Source organism: Triplophysa rosa, unplaced genomic scaffold (assembly GCF_024868665.1).
Source record: "Triplophysa rosa unplaced genomic scaffold, Trosa_1v2 scaffold147_ERROPOS851237, whole genome shotgun sequence".
Lineage (NCBI taxonomy): Eukaryota > Metazoa > Chordata > Actinopteri > Cypriniformes > Nemacheilidae > Triplophysa > Triplophysa rosa.
The window spans coordinates 125,273-146,662 of record NW_026634151.1 but is presented as its reverse complement, the minus strand read 5'-3'; the positions used below and the strand labels follow the sequence as shown (position 1 = coordinate 146,662).

The following is a 21,390-nucleotide window of genomic DNA, read 5'->3' as shown; positions in this document are numbered from 1 at the left end:
AATGACGATTATGAGGACAAATGAAAGAGATGTTTGCAGCCCATTTTACTGGAATAATATGACTAATTTCTCAGAGAAAGGTCAATAAAAACAAAGAACAAGGAAGAAGTTAGTATATAAACCTTTGTTAATAAATGGTTTAGGTTGTTTTCTATAAGGTTAGTAGAGTTCAATGCAGTCAGGATAAATGAAACAATAAATCTACTTTAATAACAGAGACGAAAGAGCGCCACCTGCTGGTCAACAACACAACTCATTCACCCTTTCAGACCAGCTAACAGAGCAATAACATCACATCAAACGCTAAAACATCACCATTTAACACACGTTTGCTATACCAAATATATACCAGCAGGTTGGACAGAGACATTGGCATAAGCACTCCTGTCCTCACCGAACTGAACTAAACTAAAGGCTTCCTGAGTGAATAAATCCAGAGCTGAAGCCAATAACATCCAGAGCACAGGAGAAATCCCTCATTCTGACCTCATTATTGACTTTTTTCCAAACAATCAGACAATACAGTTGTGTCATCAGCACAAGCAGCTGATCTGAACGAAGGTTTAATGCTGTTAGTAGCTGCGGAGTGTGTTCCCATTTATTAGATAAACTGCACCACTGCCATCCACACATCCCAAATCCATAGCAGGTAAACGAGACTGTGTCTCTGGGGCTTACAACAAAACATAACTGAAAGTTGGACAGAAAACTTTGTGTTCTACTTGTAATTGTCTATTGACGAATGTTTCATTAAAATACTGCTCGTTTAATTGCTGGAAACAAACCATCACACAAACATCTATTTATCTAAACACTTCTAGTCTTCTGCTAGTAACTATAATTCATCACACCCAAACCCTTTGAACAACTTCAAAGTATTGAAAACCGGATCGTTTTATGACTCGGATGTTTTGTGATTACTTCATTTTCCAAGGCCTTTCAAGGTCGAGTTAATTTGATCGTGTTTTTATTGTGTTAGTTGGCTGTATTTTTAGTTATCATTACTTAATCAAAACAACCCAACTGCAGTTTGATTGTCATTAATCGGAAAAACCATGATTCTAGAAAGCTTTAATCAAAGTGATTAATCTTATTTCAACTTCCTGAACGGTGTCCATTCACACGTGGCGCCGGGTAAAGACATTTTCACTCGGGAACAGAACATCCTCTTTGCTCACTTTTCCGCCTACGTCACTGACGCTCGGCGGAGCTTCTGATTGGTTACCCGCCGAACCGCGTCTGTGATATTTGACGGCGATGTTAGCGACTCTCCCGAAGCCGAAAAGACCATCAATAAGATTTCAGATAATAAACGAAAACATCGCATACGTTTAAGAACATAAAACAACCACCATAACATTCACTAAGTGAAACGATCCCTCAGATATATGACGCATTGATTTGATTCTTACTCTCAGTTGGGATGTGAAAAGAGTGGACCTCTAACAGAGAAACCCTTCCTTAACTAACAAGACAAGAGTGACAACTCAACTTTAACCCCCCACACACAGTTTTAATCTTCAGTCCTTTAGCATCTGTCAGGTTAGTGAACTGTCATTGCTTGTTTGAGCTTGTTTTGAACAACGTGTTTGTTGTAGTGTAAACGGATGGTTTGTTTGCTATGTAACGTTAGCTACATCGTGTTAGCTCATTGAATGTCTCTTACTCATGTCACATGTAACTCTAAGTACAATACCATTCGAAATGACTCAAATGTGCACGATAATCGCGATCGGCAGTGTTATTTTATTCGTCGAGTACACGTGAAGCTCATGGATGAACTGCTAGCATCAGTGTGTTGAAGGGACATTATTAGCATCTTCTAAAGTGCTTCCGTTTTCAGACATGATGTGAGATGTGATCTCCGTACAGTTATTTACAGCTGTAGTCAGGATTATTATTAATAGCACAGGTGTGTGTGGGGGGGAAGGGTAAACCCTACGGTATGGGGACAAAATGTCCCCACAAAGATGGCAATATCCAAAATCCTTGTGGGGACATTTTTTGGTCCCCATGAGGAAACAAGCTTATAAATCATAAAGAATTAACTTTTGTGTAAATCTAAAAGAGCAGACAGTTGTGTGTGAGTGTTAGGGGTAGGGAATATAGTATACAGTTTGTACAGTATAAAAACCATTGCGTCTATGGAATGTCCCCATAAAATATGGAAACCCAACATGTGTGCGTGTGTGTGAACACTCCTGACAGTTCCTGTAACTTCAGCTGCTAATAGTGCTAACAGACTGAATTGACATGTCGTCAAACATCTATTCGGTCTATTCTATATCTATTGAGCATAAACTGTCAGTCATTAGTCTTGGTGCTGTTATGTACTGTGGTATTATTCTGGTACATGTCTAAAACTTGTTTTGGCTCTTAAAGAAACAGTTCAGTCGAAAATCTAAATTCTGTCATTAATTATTCACCCACGTGTGTTTGTAAACCTGTGGAACACAAAAGAGTATATTTTGAGAAATGTCTCAGTGTTTTGTGTTCACACAATGGAAGTCAATGAGGTTCCGGGTTGTTTGTTTTGTCAAAGTTCTTCAAATTATCTTCTTTTATGTTCTGTGAAAGAAACTCAGACAGGTTTGACAGACATGAGGATAAAAGCATCTGCTGCATGAATAAATGTAAATGTAAGAATGTGATGTGCAGAACAGAAGCCTGTCATTATGTGTGTGTGTCACAGGTGGTGTGTGTGTGTGTGTTGCGGTCATGTGGATGAAGGCCATGCTGGTGGGGTTGTTGGCGTTGGGCATGGGCTATCTGTACCACACAGATCCAGAACTACCGGCCCACGTGCTGAATTACGTCAGCGAATCCCTAGCGCAGATGCAGCCGAGTGGTGGCTCCCAGCCCCGCCCACCAGCTCTGGAAGAGGTCATCGCACACGCCTGGCAGACGCTGATCGCGGCTCCGTCCCGTCGCTGGAGGAAAGTGGCTGTGGGGTGAGTTTTGTATGTTTTGTCAGTTGTTTTCATTTATCTGACAGCTGTGACGAGAGGAGTTGTTGTTCTCCTGTAGGGTGAACGCTTGTGTAGATGTGGTGGTCTCTGGGGTGGGACTGCTGCAGGCTTTAGCTTTGGAACCGACTTCTGGAAGAGATCATGAGGTTCTTCACAGCAAAGAGGACCTGAAAGACGCCTTCATCCACTACTTGGGGAAGGGCGCTGCCGCAGAGCGCTTCTTCTCAGATAAAGAGGTTTTTCAACGGATCGCGCGGGCGGCTGCAGAATATCCTGGTGCTCAGGTATGTTTTGATGAGATATTAAACTGATCGACGGGTGCCACAAACACCAATGCAGACGCGCGTGCACTACTAGTGTTAGGACTTTAAAGTGTTGACCTAAAAACTGACTGAAGCTCACCATGGGTCTGTAGTTCTGTGTTGATGGTTAAGTTTGTGAGCTGAATCAAGGTTTTGTCGCGGGTAGGTTATGACACTGATGGCGAGTTTAATTTTGGGATTGGGCTCTTGAGATCACACAGATGTAATTGAAATACTGGAGAGATTTCAGGAGGGAATGGAGTTTCTGTGTCACATGTAATTCTGCATCATCTTCAGTAATGAATATCATGGAATCAAGTTGCTGCATTTGCACGGCAGGATTTCATTGCTGACCTGAATGGCATTTCTTGTGTATTGTAATAACAGCAGACCTCTGACATGAACTGTGTTCTGATTAATAATGATGATGCTTCTCTCGTGCAGATTTACGTGGGAGGAAACGCCGCTCTTATTGGTCAGAAACTGGCGTCAAACCCTCAGCTGGTGGTGAGTATGTGATGTACCGCACACTCACTGGCATCACAGTCAGGCTTTGAGAGAGAGAACCATCCAGATATAAAATGTGCAGTATATAGAGATTCCCAGCCTGAGCTCAAATCTGATTGACTGTTGAGTCTTAGGTCCTATTGTGCGGTCCGGTGGGGCCCAAACTTCATGAACTGTTGGATGAGCAGATTGTGGTTCCTCCAGAATCTCTTCAGGAGACGGACGAGTATCATCTCATCCTGGAGTATAAGTCAAGTGTGTATCATAGCATGTGTTGTGTTGTGTCGTGTGTGTAGTGTTGGGTGTGTTGTGTTGTCGTGTGTGTCGTGTCTGTTGTGTCGTGTGTGTTGGGTGTGTCGTGTCGTGTCTGTTGTGTCGTGTGTGTTGGATGTGTTGTGTCGTGTGTATTGGGTGTGTCGTGTTGTATCATGTGTGTTGTATTGTGTTGTGTTGTGTGTGTTGTGTGTGTCGTGTTGTGTGAGTTGTGTTTTGTGTGTTGGGTGTGTTGTGTCGTGTGTTGAATGTGTCGTGTGTGTTGGGTGTGTCGTGTTGTATCGTGTGTGTTGTGTTGGGTGTGTCGTGTTGTGTCGTGTGTGTTGTGTCGTGTGTATTGGGTGTGTCGTGTTGTATCATGTGTGTTGGGTGTGTCGTGTCGTGTTGTATTGTGTGAGTTGTGTCGTGTGTGTTGTCGTGTGTTGTTTGTGTTGTCATGTGTGTTGTCGTGTCGTGTGTGTGTGTTGTCGTGTCGTGTTGGGTGTGTCGTGTTGTATTGTGTGTTTTGTGTTGTGTTGGGTGTGTCGTGTGTGTTGGGTCTGTTGTGCTGTGTGTGTGTGTAGTGTTGTGTCGTGTCTGTTGTGTTGTATTGTGTGAGTTGGGTTGTGTCGTGTGTGTTGTTGTGTTGGGTGTGTCGTATCGTGTGTGTTGTATTGGGTTGTGTGTGTTGTATTGTATTGTGTTGTGTGTGTCGTGTCATGTTGTATTGTGTGAGTTGTGTCGTGTGTGTGTGTTGTGTTGGGTGTTGTGTGTGTCGTGTGTTGTGTTGGGTGTGTCGTGCGTGTTGGGTGTGTTGTGTGCGTGTGTTGTCGTGTGTGTTGGGTGTGTCGTGCGTGTTGGGTGTGTCGTGCGTGTTGGGTGTGTCGTGCGTGTTGTGTTGTGTGTGTTGTGTCGTGTGTGTTGGGTGTGTCGTGTCGTATTGTGTTGTGTGTGTTGTGTTGTATTGTGTGTGTCGTGTGTGTTGTGTTGGGTGTGTCGTGTGTTGTGTTGGGTGTGTTGTGTGCGTGTTGGGTGTGTCGTGCGTGTTGGGTGTGTCGTGCGTGTTGGGTGTGTCGTGCGTGTTGTGTTGTGTGTGTCGTGTGTGTTGGGTGTGTCGTGCGTGTTGTGTTGTGTGTGTCGTGTGTGTTGGGTGTGTCGTGTCATATTGTGTTGTGTGTGTGTTGTCGCTTGTGTTGTGCGTATTGTGTTGGGTTATGTTGTTTTAACGCAGTGGTTCTCAACTCTGGCCTGCGAGATCCATTTTCCTGCCGAGTTTTGCCCTAACTCTGATGAAACACCTGAACAAACGTATCAGCATCTTCAGGAACAGACGAGTTCAACTTAATGCGGCGCTGCACAAATCTATCGGCGTATGACATTAAAGTAGCGCAAGAACGATGCTCTGTATGAATTTGAATCGCTCTCACCGTACTTTAATGTAATGAGTCACAAAGCTATCGGCACAGATCCGCATTACATTGAACACATCTGTTTTATCAGAGTGGGAGCTAATCTGGGCAGGTAACTGATCTGGCAGTCGAGAAGCCCTGTTCTAACACATCGTCTCTGTCTGTCTGTCGCCCTCTACAGGTGAACAGTGGGGTTCATCACGAGCCCCTCAGGCTAACCGCTTCATTCTGTCTCATGACGTCTCTAATGGAGAGATGAGAGCTCTGGAGACATTTGTATCCAGTCTGGAAGAGTTTAATCCAGATCTGGTGGTTCTGTCCGGTCTGCATATGATGGAAGGAATGGGTCGAGATCTCTGGGAAAAACGCCTGAAAGAGGTTTGAAACTCAGTATTTTACCACCTCGAGATCTTTTCCATCATCAAGGGCAGTGTAGTTTGTCTCTTACATTAGATGTGTTTGTGTTGTCGGCAGGCGGTGGACGTGATCTCAGACGTCAGGAACGAGGTGCCCATCCACCTGGAGTTGGCCAGTATGACAGACAGAGATTATATGAACCAAATTCTGCTGGAGGTAAATGTGTAGGTTTAACACAGACGTGCGTTTTTTACCCGTTTCACGTAACATCATGGAACCTCTTCTGTTAGCAGGTCATGCCCATCGTGAACTCCATCGGTCTGAACGAACAGGAGCTGTTGTTTTTGACTCAGTCCGGAGGCGGTCCTCACGCTGACCTCACCTCCTGGGACGGGATTCCGGACGTGGGCCGCGTCAGCGACATCCTGCTGTGGGTCCTGGAGCGACACGGTCGGGCGGACCGGGAATCCGAGGCCGATCTGACCAGGATACACTTCCACACGCTGGCGTATCACGTGTTGGCGACGGTGGACGGTCACTGGGCCAATCAGGTGTCGGCGGTGGCCGCCGGCGCTCGCGTGGCCAGCGCTCAAGCCTGCGCTTTACAGGCGGTGGACGTGTCTAAAGTCGTCCTCAAAGCTCCCTTGCACTTCTACAGCTCTTTCACAGAACCCAGAGAACGTCTGATGGTGGACCCGTCGAGCCCGGTGACCGTGTGGCACAGAGGGAACGTGTCCTTCCATCTCACGCCGGTCCTGGTGTGCAAACAGCCGCTGAGGACTGTGGGATTGGGAGACGCCATATCGGCGGAGGGGCTTCTGTTCTCGGAGGCTCTTCTGTGAGGCGGAAATCTTCATCTTGACTGGAGCGGATTGAATCATCACAATGAAAACTGGAGTGGACTCTCTCTCTCTCTCTCTCTCATCCTGGAGACTTTGTTGTCATGACTTTTCTCTGAAACTCTTATTGTGAAAGACTGCACTGAACTTAAACCAGGCACACTCCACCTGATTTATTGTTTCTCTTTTATTCTGTAAGGCACAAAAGGATTTATTTTACAGCAACGTCCAGACCACTTTTATTCCTAAAGTTGAGCTCCTGAACTGACAAAAGCAGAAGCTGGTTTTATGTGAGAATTTGAACTGAAGTGGATTCAGCCTCTCAGATGTCATTCAGATCAAATCTGGTGCATTGATGTTGATAATAAGATGACGAACATTCAACATTAAATCTGCTTAGACATGTTTTATGCTGCCAGATTAGAATATTAGTTAATAATGATGTCAGACTATATGAATCTAGAATATGAGACTGGACACCATTAATCTCAAGATTTTGTTTTGCACAGAAATCATGTGTAAATTGACGTTCTTTTACATTTATTAGTTAGGATGATGAGAAAGATAAAGTGAGATTTTACAGTCTGATGTCAGAAGTAGAAGAAATCAGCTCTATAAAAACGGTTAACTGTTGGTGGTCTTCAGCTTTATTCGGTGGTGACAGAGTTGATGTGTGTGCATAACATCTCATGTAAGACATGATCTGTGTTCAGTACAACAGCGGTCAGTTCACATAGAAACATTGTCATCGTCCGGTCAGTTTACAGTGATGATCTTACACTTTCTCCAGTGTTAACATTCATCAACTGTTTTGAAATCTACACCTGTGTGTCATAAATAAGTTTTGTCTTCATCACAGCCGTCATTGATGTGAAAGATTGAATACGCTCTGTACACATATTGAATCTGAAACGGTCAATAGTAGCACACATGAACTTATTGTGTTTAAGGGTTTATTCCGATCATGTTATTTTCTCTGGACTCAATCGATTGTTAATGATCTTCAGGGTGCAGGTGGTGATATTTCATCATGTGTAAATATTTTAAATGCATTGATCTGTTTACATTGGACTGCTGGTGTATGTTGTGATTCATTCATATGTTCTGTCCGGTTTTGTAACATCATACAGAATGAATTTGTCGGTGCGATTGACTTTTTCTTCAAGAATCAAGAGTCAGTCTTCGTTTTTTTCTTTGCTGTAACACAAACACTGTTATAGTTTCTCAGTCTTTGGTTTATAGAGTTACACTGTTGACATCTGGAATTCACACTCCACCTGTTTAGGATGTAAGTCTTTAGATTACTGTATTTAGATTGGGAAATAAACTATATTATACATGGAGGCAGTTTTACTAAACTAAACAAACTAGAAGAGAAGATTTGTTAAAAACAAATGTCAAGATGTCAGATAGAAACTAGCAGTACATTCATACACTACACTAGCGTTAGTCTTGAAGTGTTATTGGGTTACAAGTCCTTGGATCATAATGTTAAGATCAAATATATTCCGCTCTGTTTCCTTGAGTATGGAATATTTTTATACCAATAAAATATTTCTGTTGATTCACTGATGACATGGCTCAGTTTTCTTTCTGTTCGCCGCAAGTACGTTATAATGAAAAGCTGTTGTTATTTCACGAAACTTTACGCTTAATAAATCCACTGCAAGTCATGAAATAACCTGATGCTTTTATTAACAATCCTCTACATTCACGTGTGCTTGTGGTTATGCATGATGACTAACAACCAACTATTCAGCTGCAGCTTTGACCTTCCTCTTCTTCTCTTTGAGTTTTGCTGTTTCGGGCGTCTCGTCCACATCATGATCATCATCATCAGGGTCTCCAGGAGGATCTGGGGGGGGTGAGGGGGCGTTCACCTCAGCCTCTGCATGTCAAAAGAAAGACACACACAGTTCAGGTGGATTTTATGAACTGTAGTTGAACAGATTTGACAGATCAGATCTTCAGATCTGCGCGTCTCTACCTGCGGTGTTCTGGATGTTTTTGCTGTAACCTGCGGCTGAAGACATGGCCTGACCAAGAGTCTGGTTTGTGCCCAGGGGCTGCTGGGAGCGGCTGGCTTTATTGGAAGAGGACCGTTGAGCGTTTTTACCATCTTTACCCGCTTTGTTCCAGTACACCGTCTCAGCGACCTGTAGAGCCGTCGCCATCTTCTGAGCCATTTCAACCATCTGTGTGTGAAAGAATCAAACCTTTGAAAGACCAGTCAGTCCGTCGGTCGGTCGGTCAGTTATTCTGACGCATTGTTTGGCTTCGTGTGGTCGGTACCTCCGGGTCGAACTCGACGTTGCTATTGTTTTCCACCTGAGCGTTGACTTTCCTCTCCATTTCTTGGTACTGCAGGAGCGCGGCCTTCTTATCATCCTGGTTATACAAGAACACGGCGAAGTTCAGGTTCACCAGCGGGTCTGACCTGTCATGGATGACATTCGCTCACTTATCAACCCTTCTGCATTCGTCAGATTCACATCATCCAGCATAAAGAGAAACATACTCATCCGTCTGAACGGCCTGCTCGTAAGACCGCCGGGCGTTTTCAGCATCGTCCAGGTTGGTCAGGGCGACTGAGTGTCAGAACGCAAACATTAATCCCATCAAATCAAAGAAGATTATGTGTTTGCGGCGCGTTTACCTGCCAGCAGCATGTAGAGCTCACTCATGCGCGGCCGCAGATTGACGGCGGCGCTCAGAAAGTGAAACGCTGACGCATACTGCTGCATGGTCAAATGAACCAAACCCAGATTATAGAGAATCTTCCAGTCGAACGGAGAGAGATAGTTGGCCCTCTTCAGACAGCTGATGGCCTGACAGAGAGAGTGGATGAGATGGAAGACTGAAACACGAAAGCAAATCTTTTTGTTTAGAACTCACGGCCACGTATTTCTTTTTGCCAAAGAAGCACATTCCGATGTTATTCCAGAGCGGTGGACTCTCTGGGACCGCGTGTGCCGCTACACGATATTTATTCATGGCCACGTCATAATCTCCATGTGCCTGCATCATACTGCCGGCTGCCAGGATGGCCTGTGGACACACACACACATATATTAAACACACATATTAAACACACGCACACTTACTGACACAGCACAACTCAGAGACGTTCAGAGTTTCAATCAAATGAATGTTTCAAACCTTGAAGTTATTTGGGTCGTACGTCAGAGCGTTTCCGAGGTGCTCAAAGGCTTTCTGATATTTGCCGAGCTGAAACACACACACGCACGCACGCACACACACACACACACACACACACACACACACACACACGCACATTAGCGCTGTGCTTTATGTTGGGAAGGAAAAGTAAAAATAGACATGAAAAAAATGTGTTTAATGAAGAATGGTGTAATCTGTACATGAAAGTTGTGTAATGTCACGTGTTACACACCTGCATGTACAGAAGCCCCAGTGTGCCCGACAGCTCTGTGTTCTCAGGAGAAAACCTACAACAACAACAACACCACCATAGAATTTATAGTTCAAGTTTGAAGAAATCACTGTATAGTTGACCAACTCCGAGTCGGTGAATGACGTCTCGCACACATTCAACAACTGCATTACTTTCCTGTAATGTTAGTCACTGAATTCACACACTAAAACCCTGAAGTTCATCATGTGTGTGTGTGTGTTATTATTTCATGTCAGGTTGAAAGGCATGAAGAAGCTCTCGCTGTGTGTCAGGTCTCCTCTCGTTCCAGGCAGCCCCACCGCTGCGTCTTCTACTGCAAGTGTGTTACTTATTCATCACCACAGCGGGGGGGCTGCACTAATGAGACCATCACACACACATTGCGCGCACACACGCACAGCCTTAAAACTTCTCCAGCTCTCTGATATGCAAGCCATAGATACACAGTGTGTGTTTGTGTGGTGAAGAAAATGAGTATTTATCTCTATTCGTCCTCTCAGGGTACAGAGGAAACCAACATCAGTAATAAAGTCTGTAAGATCCTGTGATTCCCGTGGAGAAAACACATTAGTGAGACTTTTTACTGCTGCATTTTCTTAAGATTCTTTCAATGTATAATTTAAGCGAAAATGAGAATTCCGTCATCACCTCATTGTCTTTCCAAACACAAACAGAATGTTTTCAGCACAACGAAAGAGAACGCAAGATAAAGTTGACATGTTTACACCCTGAAATGTGTTGATGCCACAGCAACATGGAACACAAATCAGTCTGAGCCACACACACAACTACAGTAAAGAGACCTTTTGTGTGACAGTGATGACGGGATGGGTTCTCATTCCAGTGAACTGTTCCTTTAAGAATAAACACGTCCATCTGTTTGATCTATTTCAGCAAGACGTCTGTTTGAAAAACAACAAAGAAAAGGGAAAAGCACAATGTAGAGAGAGAAGAAGGAGAGCGAGGGCGAGCGAGGTTGGGTCGGTCACAGTGAGACAGTAAATGTGATTCATTTTAGCTGTGAGCTCTTCACTGATCCCAGCATGCTTTGCTTCCCCGGGCGTGCTGAGAGCATCTCTGTCTGCCGTTAGATACAGTGTGCTGTTCAACATGAAAGAGAGAGAGAGAGGTTCCCTCTGTTGCAGTGCATTGTGGGTAAGCCACTAGAGAACACACTTCAGACGTCAGACGTGGGTGCGTTTGAACCCGTCGAGTCAGACGTGACTAGAGCAACACAAAGCAAACAAAACAAAACACGACTCAAGACAGATCTGCTCTAACGTCTGAAATCTTTTTTCTCATATTGTGAGAACTGGATTTTTCTTGCTCATAATTACTGAAACTAACGTGCAAGATGATTTCATTCAGAAATCCCAATGAAGCACCAGCACACAGACATCAATAAACACTGGCCAAATGACCCTTGAACTGTGTGAACACAATATTCCACACACACACACATGCTCTTGACCTGAAGAATGAAGTGTTTGGCAGGTTTTATACACGAGAAATAACCAGCAGCGACTTCAGAATGAACATTTGACCAACATTAAAGCTGTGTGTGTGACTGTAGTTGTGTTTGCAGACGTACTCCACAGCGCTCTTGTACACCTCAATGGCTTTCTCAGTGTCGGCCTGCAGTAAGTGCATTTTTCCCAGCATCATGAAGGTCAGATCGTGTTTGTTTTGCTGTAACGCTGCGTTTAATCTCTCTTCTGCCTGCAGATGCACACAAACACACTTACATGAGGGCTAAAACTGAAATCAAACGCACACGAATACAAATATTCATGATTCTATGAGAATGAAAAGTGAGCAGAGCTTACGTTCTTCAAGTCTTTGATGTAGATGTAACAAACACCCAGATTGTGATTGATCTCCTGCAGATAACATCATGATATTTCACTCAACCCAACTTGATTTATATAGCGCTTTTTACTATTTTCATTATTACAAAGCAGCTGCGCATGAGACATATTGACTATAAGCAAAACAATTCAAGTTGTACCTGTAAACACAAGAAAAAGGTGAAAACACAGAAGACAGACATACCCACACCCACAGACACACGCACACACACGCGCACACACACACACACACACACACACACACACACACACACGCACACGCACACGCACACGCACACACACAGTGAGAGCACACATTTAAGATAAAGGAGAGAGAAGCACATGTCAAATATAACAGACTATAAATTCCTATATGCAATATTAATGAAGTAAAACTTCAAAATTCTAAAGCAGCCCCTCCGGCCAGGCAAATAGTGCAAAACAGTATGCAAACGGTGGCGAGGAACCCAAAACACATGCACATTTCACATGCATTTAATGTTTATACACTGCTTTCTTATCATCATCATCTTATTTCTAATTCAGCATTTCATTTTACAGAATGCTTACTGTTGGCTGCTGTATATGACAGAGACACAGATGAGAAAGAGATGAGATTTACCCAGTCCTTCTGATTCAGACGACCGGCTTCATTATAAACCGCAATAGCAGCTTTGTGTTTCCCTAAAAGAAAACTAAACGACAGCAAACTCATGAGTACACGTGTGTGTGTGTGTGTGTGTGTGTGTGTGCGTCTTCACTCACAGGGATCGTGCCACTTGCTTCAGGTTGTCTGAGCTTTTGGGATTCAGAATGGCGCAGCTTTGAAACAACTCCAGAGACTCCTGAATCTTCCCTTCTAACCGCATGATCAGAGCTACACACACACACACGCTAATGTTTATGGATGATGACGATATAGTTTTGGGTTTAATGTAGCTCACAGTAAAGGGTTAAGCACTTCATTGTGGGATTCAGTATTAGAATAGTTGGCCATCACTGATAAAATGACCTACTGCACACATACGGTTCTGAATGTGAAATGAAAAACCTCTCCAGTTGGTTTACTGACCCTGGACGTACACGGCGTATTCACACATGCCTCGAGTGTCATGCAGCTGTTCTTTAATAACGGCCTGAAATCAGAAAGTGAAAACATATTCTTGATGATTTAAAACGCCGTGTATGATGATTCAAGTGGTCTCTCTACTTTATGATTCTGTTTTACCTTACAGGTGTCATAATCTTTACGGATGTAATGCAGATGAATGAGCCAGTTTCTCCTCTCCAGGATGGGAAGTTCAGGAGCTGCACACCCAGAGAAATGTAATGTAACTTACTGTTTCGATTCATAAGCAACATACAATGATTCTCCAGCTTTTCCCATAACGTACTGATAATGTTTGCGTAAGGGCTTTGCTCTTCTGTTACATATTAAAAACCTAACGCTGCATTTTCAGCATGCGTAAACAAGGGTTAGTTCATTTGAGAAGCTTTTCATACACTCATTCTTTCAGAAGCACTCAATTCATAAATGCAAATATCAAAGAAAGAAGTGAAATTTGAGCTGAACACATTCTGTGTTTTGGCTGTAGAGAATCGAATGCTTACGAAACCCTCTTGTCAATCCTTTCTATTCCTGGAGCGAATCATAATCTCTTCACAGACACCACAGCGCCACCCGCCGGATGAACACGACACTTCTAGAAATGTGATATTATTTACATATCAGTTCGAGCGATAATAAGACTCGAGTTACATTGACCTTTCTTTGGTCGAGGTGTCTTGACGTCTGTGGTCACAGGAATCTGCACATCCTACAACGAGAAAAACATCCCATCACATCTGACCCGCCTGCAGAATGCTTGAGCTCCAGCATTGATTTGATCGACTGCACACACATCATTATGACAAATCAATTCTTTCTTTATTAATACTTCAGCTATTTCCTCGATGTAAACATCATTTCTCACCGTTTTCGTCGTATCGTCCGCCATCGTTCGTCTCTCCTCCTCACTTCCGGTGACGCTTCCGTCACCAGGGCAACGCCTGGACGTCTTCGACCACGTGAGCTGAGTATTACATCACCACAGCAGATTAAGCCGAATTTAAACAAAGGTCTGCAATAAATATATACACGAAGAATAGTTTCTCAGCGACTGCATGAATATAATGTGGACGCGTGGAGATATTTGATTATTAAATCATCAGGGATCTAAAACATAAACTCCAGGCTAAAAAGGCCAGTTGATCTAACTTTTTATTTGGACATGGATTCTTACAGACAATTTGAATAAACATTTACAATGAAGACAAATAAACAACAAATAGACAGGAACAAAAGAGTTTATAAACGAGATCCTGTCTCATTTCATGGTGCGATGTCTAATTTTGGGACAGAAACGCTTTTTTCTTTCAGATCTGTAAACAGCCATTTTTATGAAGGTAAAATCACGCCTAAAAGATTTGCATGCGCAGGATAACATTTGTAAAAGCGTACGTGACATTGCAAGCATAAAATAAAATTACATTCGCAAAAAAGTTTTGTAAAGGTGTAAACCAAGCTGCAAGCGAAAGAAAACAAGTTTTGCAGCATTGTATCATTTTTCGTAAGCGTAATTCGTGTGTTGTGAAACGGCAACTTCATATTACGTCAAATAATTATGATCTGTATTCTTCTGACCTCTGTTTTTTCCACGCGTACACTTATGACACGTTTTTTGCGCTGAAATTCGGCCAAAAGCATTGCGAGTCTGTAAACAGAGGTGTGCAAAAACAATGGTGTTATGAACTGCAAAACGGATTCATCGCGCAGAACCTGTCTTTGTGTATGTCAAATAAATCTGTTGCAAACGTCTTGCCTACGCCGGCGAAAACTGTTTCTTGCAATAACCCGATGCGTACGGTTCCGTCTCGCTTGCGCTTACACTTTTGGCACGATTCTCTCACGCGAGTCATTACGTTTGCAAGCGTGAGTGAGGAGGCGGGGCTACCTTCTTGTGACCAATCAAATGAGGTTCCTGATGACTCATCGTTTTCTCTTATCTGATTGGTTCAATAACGCGCTAGTCAAGCAGACATCAGACACTTTAATGCACCCAGACGATCATAGATATCTCATTTGTACACGATTCTTTAAACATTAACCTGACTGACATGTGTTGAATTACTACTATGTACCCTTACGAAATATTTTTAAAAATTGTTTAACCACAGTAAAACTATGGGTTTGCCAATGGTAATCCTAACATCATGGTTGTTACTACAAAAACATGGTTAATTTCATAAGGATATAAATTCTGTACATCATGAAAATGTGCTTAAACCATTGAACTGATGCTACAATCTATAATTAAAACTGTTAATTCCAAATGTATGAGAATTTACACTGTAATTTGAATTGTCTCTTAAGGATTTGATGATGGATGCTGTATTGGATAGGCTTCATTTGCGACTGTCCCACCTGCTTAGTCCACAACCAATTGTTTAAGACTTATTGGAGTTTAGGTTTTCCCAGGATTTAGCATACTATGCATATTAGCTATGCACATTTTATAAATTTCCTGCATAGTTTAAAAATATAAAAACGTGTTGAGAATTTGAGTCACCCAAATCTCAGCCATTTGCAGTAAATTATGGCTTCTGGTTTTAATTGTAGATTGTATAATTATAGTTCATGGTTTAAGCAGATTTACATGATGTATAGAATTTATAGCACTGATAATTCAATACATTTTAAACAAGATTTTCTTTCCAAGACATCAGCTAAATTCAGTATCAACACATGTCAATCAGCTAAATGATTAAAGAATCGTATATATTAAGTATTAGATATCTATGATCGTCTGGGTGCATGCATTAAAGTGTCTGATGTCTGCTTGACTGGCGCGTTATTGAACCAATCAGATAAGAGAAAACGATGAGTCATCAGGAACCTCATTTGATTGGTCACAAGAAGGTAGCCCCGCCTCCCCACTCACGCTTGCAAACCCAAATGAGAGAATCGTGCCAAAAGTGTAAAGCGAGACGGAACCGTACGCATCGGGTTATTGCAAGAAACAGTTTTCGCCGGCGTAGGCAAGACGTTTGCAACAGATTTATTTGACATACACAAAGACAGGTTCTGCGCGATGAATCCGTTTTGCAGTTCATAACACCATTGTTTTTGCACACCTCTGTTTACAGACTCGCAATGATTTTGGCCGAATTTCAGCGCAAAAAAACGTGTCATAAGTGTACGCGTGGAAAAAACAGAGGTCAGAAGAATACAGATCATAATTATTTGACATAATATGAAGTTGCCGTTTCACAACACACGAATTACGCTTACGAAAAATGATACAATGCTGCAAAACTTGTTTTCTTTCGCTTGCAGCTTGATTTACACCTTTACAAAACTTTTTTGCTAATGTAATTTTATTTTATGCTTGCAATGTCACGTACGCTTTTACAAATGTTATCCTGCGCATGCAAATCTTTTAGGCGTGATTTTACCTTCATACATTTTCCTTTAGTTCACACTGAGAAAAATCTGTCCCCGTGTGTACAATCCTATCTCATGATGCTGTCACGTTTTGTGTGGAATAATGAAGAAAACATTTCGTATCAGAGGAGAGACGTGCGGTTCTTCAGCAGAATGGCTTTGGCCATCTCCAGAATGTCCAGGTGAGGATCCAGTGACCTTCCCAAACCTTCCAGAACCATGATGGCAAACACCATTGATGCGAAATTACTCTCCAACTTCACCTGCCACAGGACACACAGAACACACATGGATGACTTGACCTAAAGCCTTTCTTCACTCGGCCGATACGTGACGTCCTCACCTTGTGACGGATCAGTAAACCAAAGACTTTAGACAGCAGCTCAGCTACCTGAATCTACAAACCAGTTTCACAAACAGAATGAGTTTCAAGCACACATGTCATGTCCAAACATGAGTGTTCCAGTTCTAACCTTCCCCAGAGAGAGAGTGTCGCTGAGAGCGCCGTCCACTAGTTCAGCCATTTCTTTCTTGAAGCGCGTCACATCCTGACACTCGCTGGCCCGCGCGTGATGAAGAATGAGCTCTGCCACCCGCTCGCCCTGACACCACAAACAACAAATCAACTGGAGCCAACGTAGAGCACAGAGCCCACAGATTCATCTGCTAGAGCATCTCACCCGTTTGAGAACGACAGCAGTGAACACGGCTCTGAAGTTACGCTGATCCTCCTCGCTGAGCTGAGCCACGATACCAGCGTCTAACAGCACCAGCTGCAGCAGCGGACCACTCGACCTCACGCTGACGACCACCGTGTCCCACAGATCAGTGAGGGTGACCCTGTCCTGCGGCTCCTCTCCTCCGCCCATCTGGACCAGAATGTTCCCGGGATGGAGGTCACCGTGGACAAAGTTATCTACAAACACCTGCAGCGAGCACCACACGCACATGTCTCTCAAACCACTACCACAAACCATAGCCACGTTAAATCTCACCAACCATTTTCAGAAGCAGCCCTACACCCATCCTAGCAATTCTCCGCTTCACAGCCGCCGGCACCTCGGGGCTCAGGTACTTCGAGATGGGTTCGCTTTCCTGCAAAAACCCAAGCGCCGTTAGAAAGAGTAACAATATGAGTTAGGGAGCCATCGCAAGCGCATAACAAGAGTCACCTCACCTCGTACGTTTCTACCAAGACGCTCCTCGTGACGAACGGCCGGAGCGGTGTGGGAAATTTCACGTAGTCCAGATCTCGGAAGTTCTTCTGGAACCTTTCCATGTTTTGGGCCTCGAAGCGGAGATCGATCTGCAAACAGAAGCACGACGCGTGTAGTCCACTGTTAGCGTTCGTGAATGTTAAACATCGTGAAGATGTTTTTCACCTGTTTGGTCATGAGCTTCTCGAACTCCTGAACGATCTCAGGCAGACTGAGCCACTTGATGCCGGGCAAACAGTGGAGGAATAAACTTCCAGCTTTCATTAACGTCAGATCGATCTGCACCTGCCTTCTGATTCCAGGATGAAGAACCTGACGAAAGAAACACCACAACACAAGCTGAAAAAACACCACAGATCACAACAACATATCACACAGGACACGCGACTGACATCTGGCACACGAGAGCCGCTTTCATTGTTGCTCCGAGGGGGTTATAAAGCAGATCAAAGGAGCATTTCCAAACAGGGTAAAGTCAAAAAACAAAACCATACCTAACCTTTATAGCCACAGGTATCAGACGCTCCTCTTCTCTCTGGACGGTTGCTCTCTCTGTAAAGTCCACACTTTCTTCTTCTTCATCCCTGCATGTCTCCCAAAGACCGCTCAACGCTCCTCCAAGACCAGGAATCTCCCAGGCCTCCATGACATTGTTCTTTTCCAGATCCTCCAGCAGCTGTCGGAATGCCGGATCGTCCACGTTCCCCACCCTGGCCTTGGCGCGGTACACCTGTGCCACGCAGCCCGAGCCGACGGGCTCCTTACTGTCGAAAACAAACATCTGCCTCCAACCTTCTCCAAACGCTCTCCGCAGACACTCTTTGGTGTGCGCCCACGCGTGAGGCTTGACTCGCACGTGGAGCCTGGAGAAACGATCGCAGAAGTCCTGCGAGAAGATGTCCCGTCTGGTGCTGGCCCACTGACCCAGCTTCATAAACGTGGGTCCGGAGGTCTCCGTGACCCAAAGCAGGGCGTCCAACCAATGCGACGCCCAGCGGCGAGACAATAAAGTCAGAGGATACAGAAGCAGAAGGGGGCCGAACTTCAGAAGCACCACCAAAGCACGCAGGCCCAGGCGCAAGATGAAAACCAAGCTGTGGACCTGAAGCCGGGCCACAGATTTTCTCTCCGGGGTTCCGCACTGCTGACACAGCGCCCGTGGGCCGGTGCAGTACGACATGCCGCCCGCGCTCCAACACAACAGCCCCACTTTGGAGACTTTGGAGAGCTGAACGCTTTTGCTGAGAAACCTTCTGCTGACCGGCAGCCGAACGGACACAGAAAGCCTGTGCACCGCACACCTGAAGTTCTGGAAAAGATGCTTTGTGCACAACGCAGACATTCTCATTTAATATTGACGTATTATGATGTTTATTTGCATATATGTAGACTCTATGTATAGTTTTATAGTTATTACTTGCTATAGTTTAACAGTACAAAATAATAGCGTGACTGCACGTGTTGATCTGATGCTTGCGTTGTGTTCAATGCCTGTTTTTCGATCACTCGTATGACTGTCAACTAACGTTTCAACGCATCATCACTTTGTATGAAACGATGTCGCGTTTTTGCTGCAAAATCCACACGCATCACAGGTGTGCACGTGTCAGACACAAACAAGCAGCATAATCATTAATGTTACTGATTTACATCGGTACGCTCGCACACATTCGCTAAACGCAGTTGGGGGCGTAAAGACACAATAAAACTTCATTTTTGTTGCATTTTTACCACAATGTCCACACTCATGATGTTTAACTTCACCCTGCTGTTTATCTCGAGATTTCATTAGCAGTTTATTTAAATTCATTCAAACATTTGTGATGAAATGTCGCTCGTCTCCCCTGGTCCGGCTGATAAATCGCTCCGTATGATTCTGAATCTCTAACATCAGTTCCGCTCAATATCGGGAGAAAATCTTGTTTTATTTGTAGTTTTTTGGTCAAGAAAATGATTATGGCAGTGCATATGTTAATGTACAGAGGTTGTTTTGTTTTCATGTACGGAGTTGTTTTGCTTTGGAAAGATTCACTACATGATTAAGCATATATCATAGGCTACTTTTACTCCTCTAAATTAATATAAATACAGTATATAACGTTGTTGTTGTTTAACATTTAATACGGATGTACATCAACATATTTTTACTTTAGTGAGAAAATCTAAGAACGTCCTAGATGTTTTCCTTTTTCCCATTTGGTCTTTAGCTACTTAAGTATTAGGCTAAATAGGTATAAAAATATGTTAAAAAGTATGAAATGTAGTGAAGGAAAGCTATCCAAACATTCAGCAGATAAAGTATAGAAACTTAAGTAAAGTAAAATGTAGGCTACTGTACAGTCCACCACTTGTAGTGTTGCATTCTGTTAGTTCCCTACATGAGATCATCCAAGCATGATGGTTCACACACACGAAAGGCTCTTCAAAAACTGGTCGCACACTCAAAGAAATATTGTGTAGACCGTTTTTGAAATATTGATTTAATCATAGAGACTGGTTGAACAAACCAAAATCATCCCACTCTTTTTACCCAATTCTGAATGAAAATTAAAACAATCGCTGATCTTGCCTCGAGCATCTAAACCATTCTCCTTGAGCCTAACCTAAGCAAATGTGCTATCCTTCAGGACAATGGTAACCAAACCACTAACATACTGTAACCAAAACCTCTTTAAATGCCAAATGAACAGAATATTATTAAACATTATTGACCCTGCGTTCCATTCCGAAGTGGTCATCCCTATGCGCTACTTCCTTCAAAGAGTAAAGCTCTCGATGCGAGAACTCTAGAGGGAAAAACACGATTGCATCTCTTAATGTGTCTGTTTAAAATTCACTTGGCAAAAGGAGCAATAAAAACAATGTAATTTTCTCTTTATTTGAAGTGATGTTTTGTGTGGTGTCCCCTTCCTGTAGGGCCCTTCAGAGGGCGATATATCCTGTTTGAAAAAATGAACTTGTTCCAAACCTGTATAAATGTCTTTGTTCTGATAAACACAAAGGAAGATATTTGTAAGAATGTCAGTAACCAAACAGATCTCATCCCCCATTGATTCTTCATATCACACTGGGTCAGCTGTTTGTATATTTTTGTGTTGCTCGTTCAAACAGTTTCAGGTTAGACGTCATCTTGTTGTCCGGTTGTAAAGTCTCTTTGGCTTCTCATTTGTCCATTTATGAGAAATGACTTGTAACCCAAAATCAAGTTTAATATTACAGCTGCATATTATTATTATTTCACCTGTCTAACCAGTGATTTATTTGGACGGGGTGTGTTTTCTGTCAAATGAGATTCTAACAGAATTTAGGGTTAAAATGTAAAAAAAGATGCCACCCCCACAAAAAAAACACATATTGACTTTAGGTTTAGCTGTGGTGTCCTTTTCTGTTCTTTGTGAAAGTGACCTATTTGTCAGGTATGGTGACCCATACCCGAAATGTGACCCATCCACGCGCACAGCAAGTGGTGAACACACGTACACCCGGAGCAGTGGGCAGCTATCACTGCAGCGCCCGGGGAGCAAGTAGGGGTCAGGTGCCTTGCTCAAGTGCACTTCAGTCATTTACCCACCGGCTCTGGGAATTGAACCCGCAACCTTCTGGTCACGAGTCCGACTCTCTAACTCGACTGCCCCTGTGTGACAGTATACAGCTAAAGACAAACTAAGATTAATATCCTAACCCATTCTGCATTGAAAAACATATTTTCATTGATTTTTTTTTCTTATGAACGTAACAGGTTTCACCTCACGTACAACATTTCACTATTACATAG

The 21,390-nt window shown here is 43.3% G+C and overlaps 3 protein-coding genes across 4 annotated transcripts; 1 reads left to right on the top strand and 2 right to left on the bottom strand.

Moving 5' to 3' along the window:
* The first annotated feature begins 1,236 nt into the window (after positions 1–1,236).
* adpgk (ADP-dependent glucokinase) lies at positions 1,237–8,218 on the top strand. 2 transcript variants are annotated; one of them, XM_057326945.1, is made up of 8 exons: positions 1,237–1,542; positions 2,693–2,951; positions 3,028–3,253; positions 3,716–3,778; positions 3,913–4,033; positions 5,621–5,817; positions 5,914–6,012; positions 6,087–8,218. In XM_057326945.1, the coding sequence occupies exons 2-8, from the start codon at positions 2,719–2,721 to the stop codon at positions 6,636–6,638; spliced, it is 1,491 nt and encodes a 496-aa protein (XP_057182928.1). In that variant the 5' UTR covers positions 1,237–1,542; positions 2,693–2,718; the 3' UTR covers positions 6,639–8,218. The 2 variants fall into 2 exon arrangements, with proteins under 2 accessions (XP_057182928.1, XP_057182929.1); XM_057326946.1 differs by having other exon boundaries at positions 6,090–8,216.
* Positions 8,219–8,313: 95 nt separating this feature from the next.
* bbs4 (Bardet-Biedl syndrome 4) lies at positions 8,314–14,484 on the bottom strand. Its single transcript, XM_057326944.1, has 16 exons — positions 13,889–14,484; positions 13,681–13,732; positions 13,144–13,223; positions 12,988–13,051; positions 12,681–12,792; positions 12,538–12,610; positions 11,895–11,948; positions 11,660–11,787; positions 10,048–10,102; positions 9,795–9,863; positions 9,531–9,683; positions 9,292–9,463; positions 9,154–9,223; positions 8,928–9,072; positions 8,623–8,830; positions 8,314–8,523 (listed from the first exon to the last, which is right to left on the bottom strand). Exons 1-16 carry the CDS (start codon positions 13,910–13,912, stop codon positions 8,387–8,389), a joined length of 1,596 nt encoding a protein of 531 aa, XP_057182927.1. The 5' UTR covers positions 13,913–14,484; the 3' UTR covers positions 8,314–8,386.
* Positions 14,485–16,413: 1,929 nt separating this feature from the next.
* Positions 16,414–19,754, bottom strand: adck2 (aarF domain containing kinase 2). The gene is made up of 8 exons (XM_057326943.1): positions 18,115–19,754; positions 17,781–17,927; positions 17,576–17,704; positions 17,398–17,493; positions 17,079–17,324; positions 16,872–17,000; positions 16,742–16,795; positions 16,414–16,661 (listed from the first exon to the last, which is right to left on the bottom strand). The coding sequence occupies exons 1-8, from the start codon at positions 18,961–18,963 to the stop codon at positions 16,521–16,523; spliced, it is 1,791 nt and encodes a 596-aa protein (XP_057182926.1). The 5' UTR covers positions 18,964–19,754; the 3' UTR covers positions 16,414–16,520.
* Positions 19,755–21,390: the final 1,636 nt, after the last annotated feature.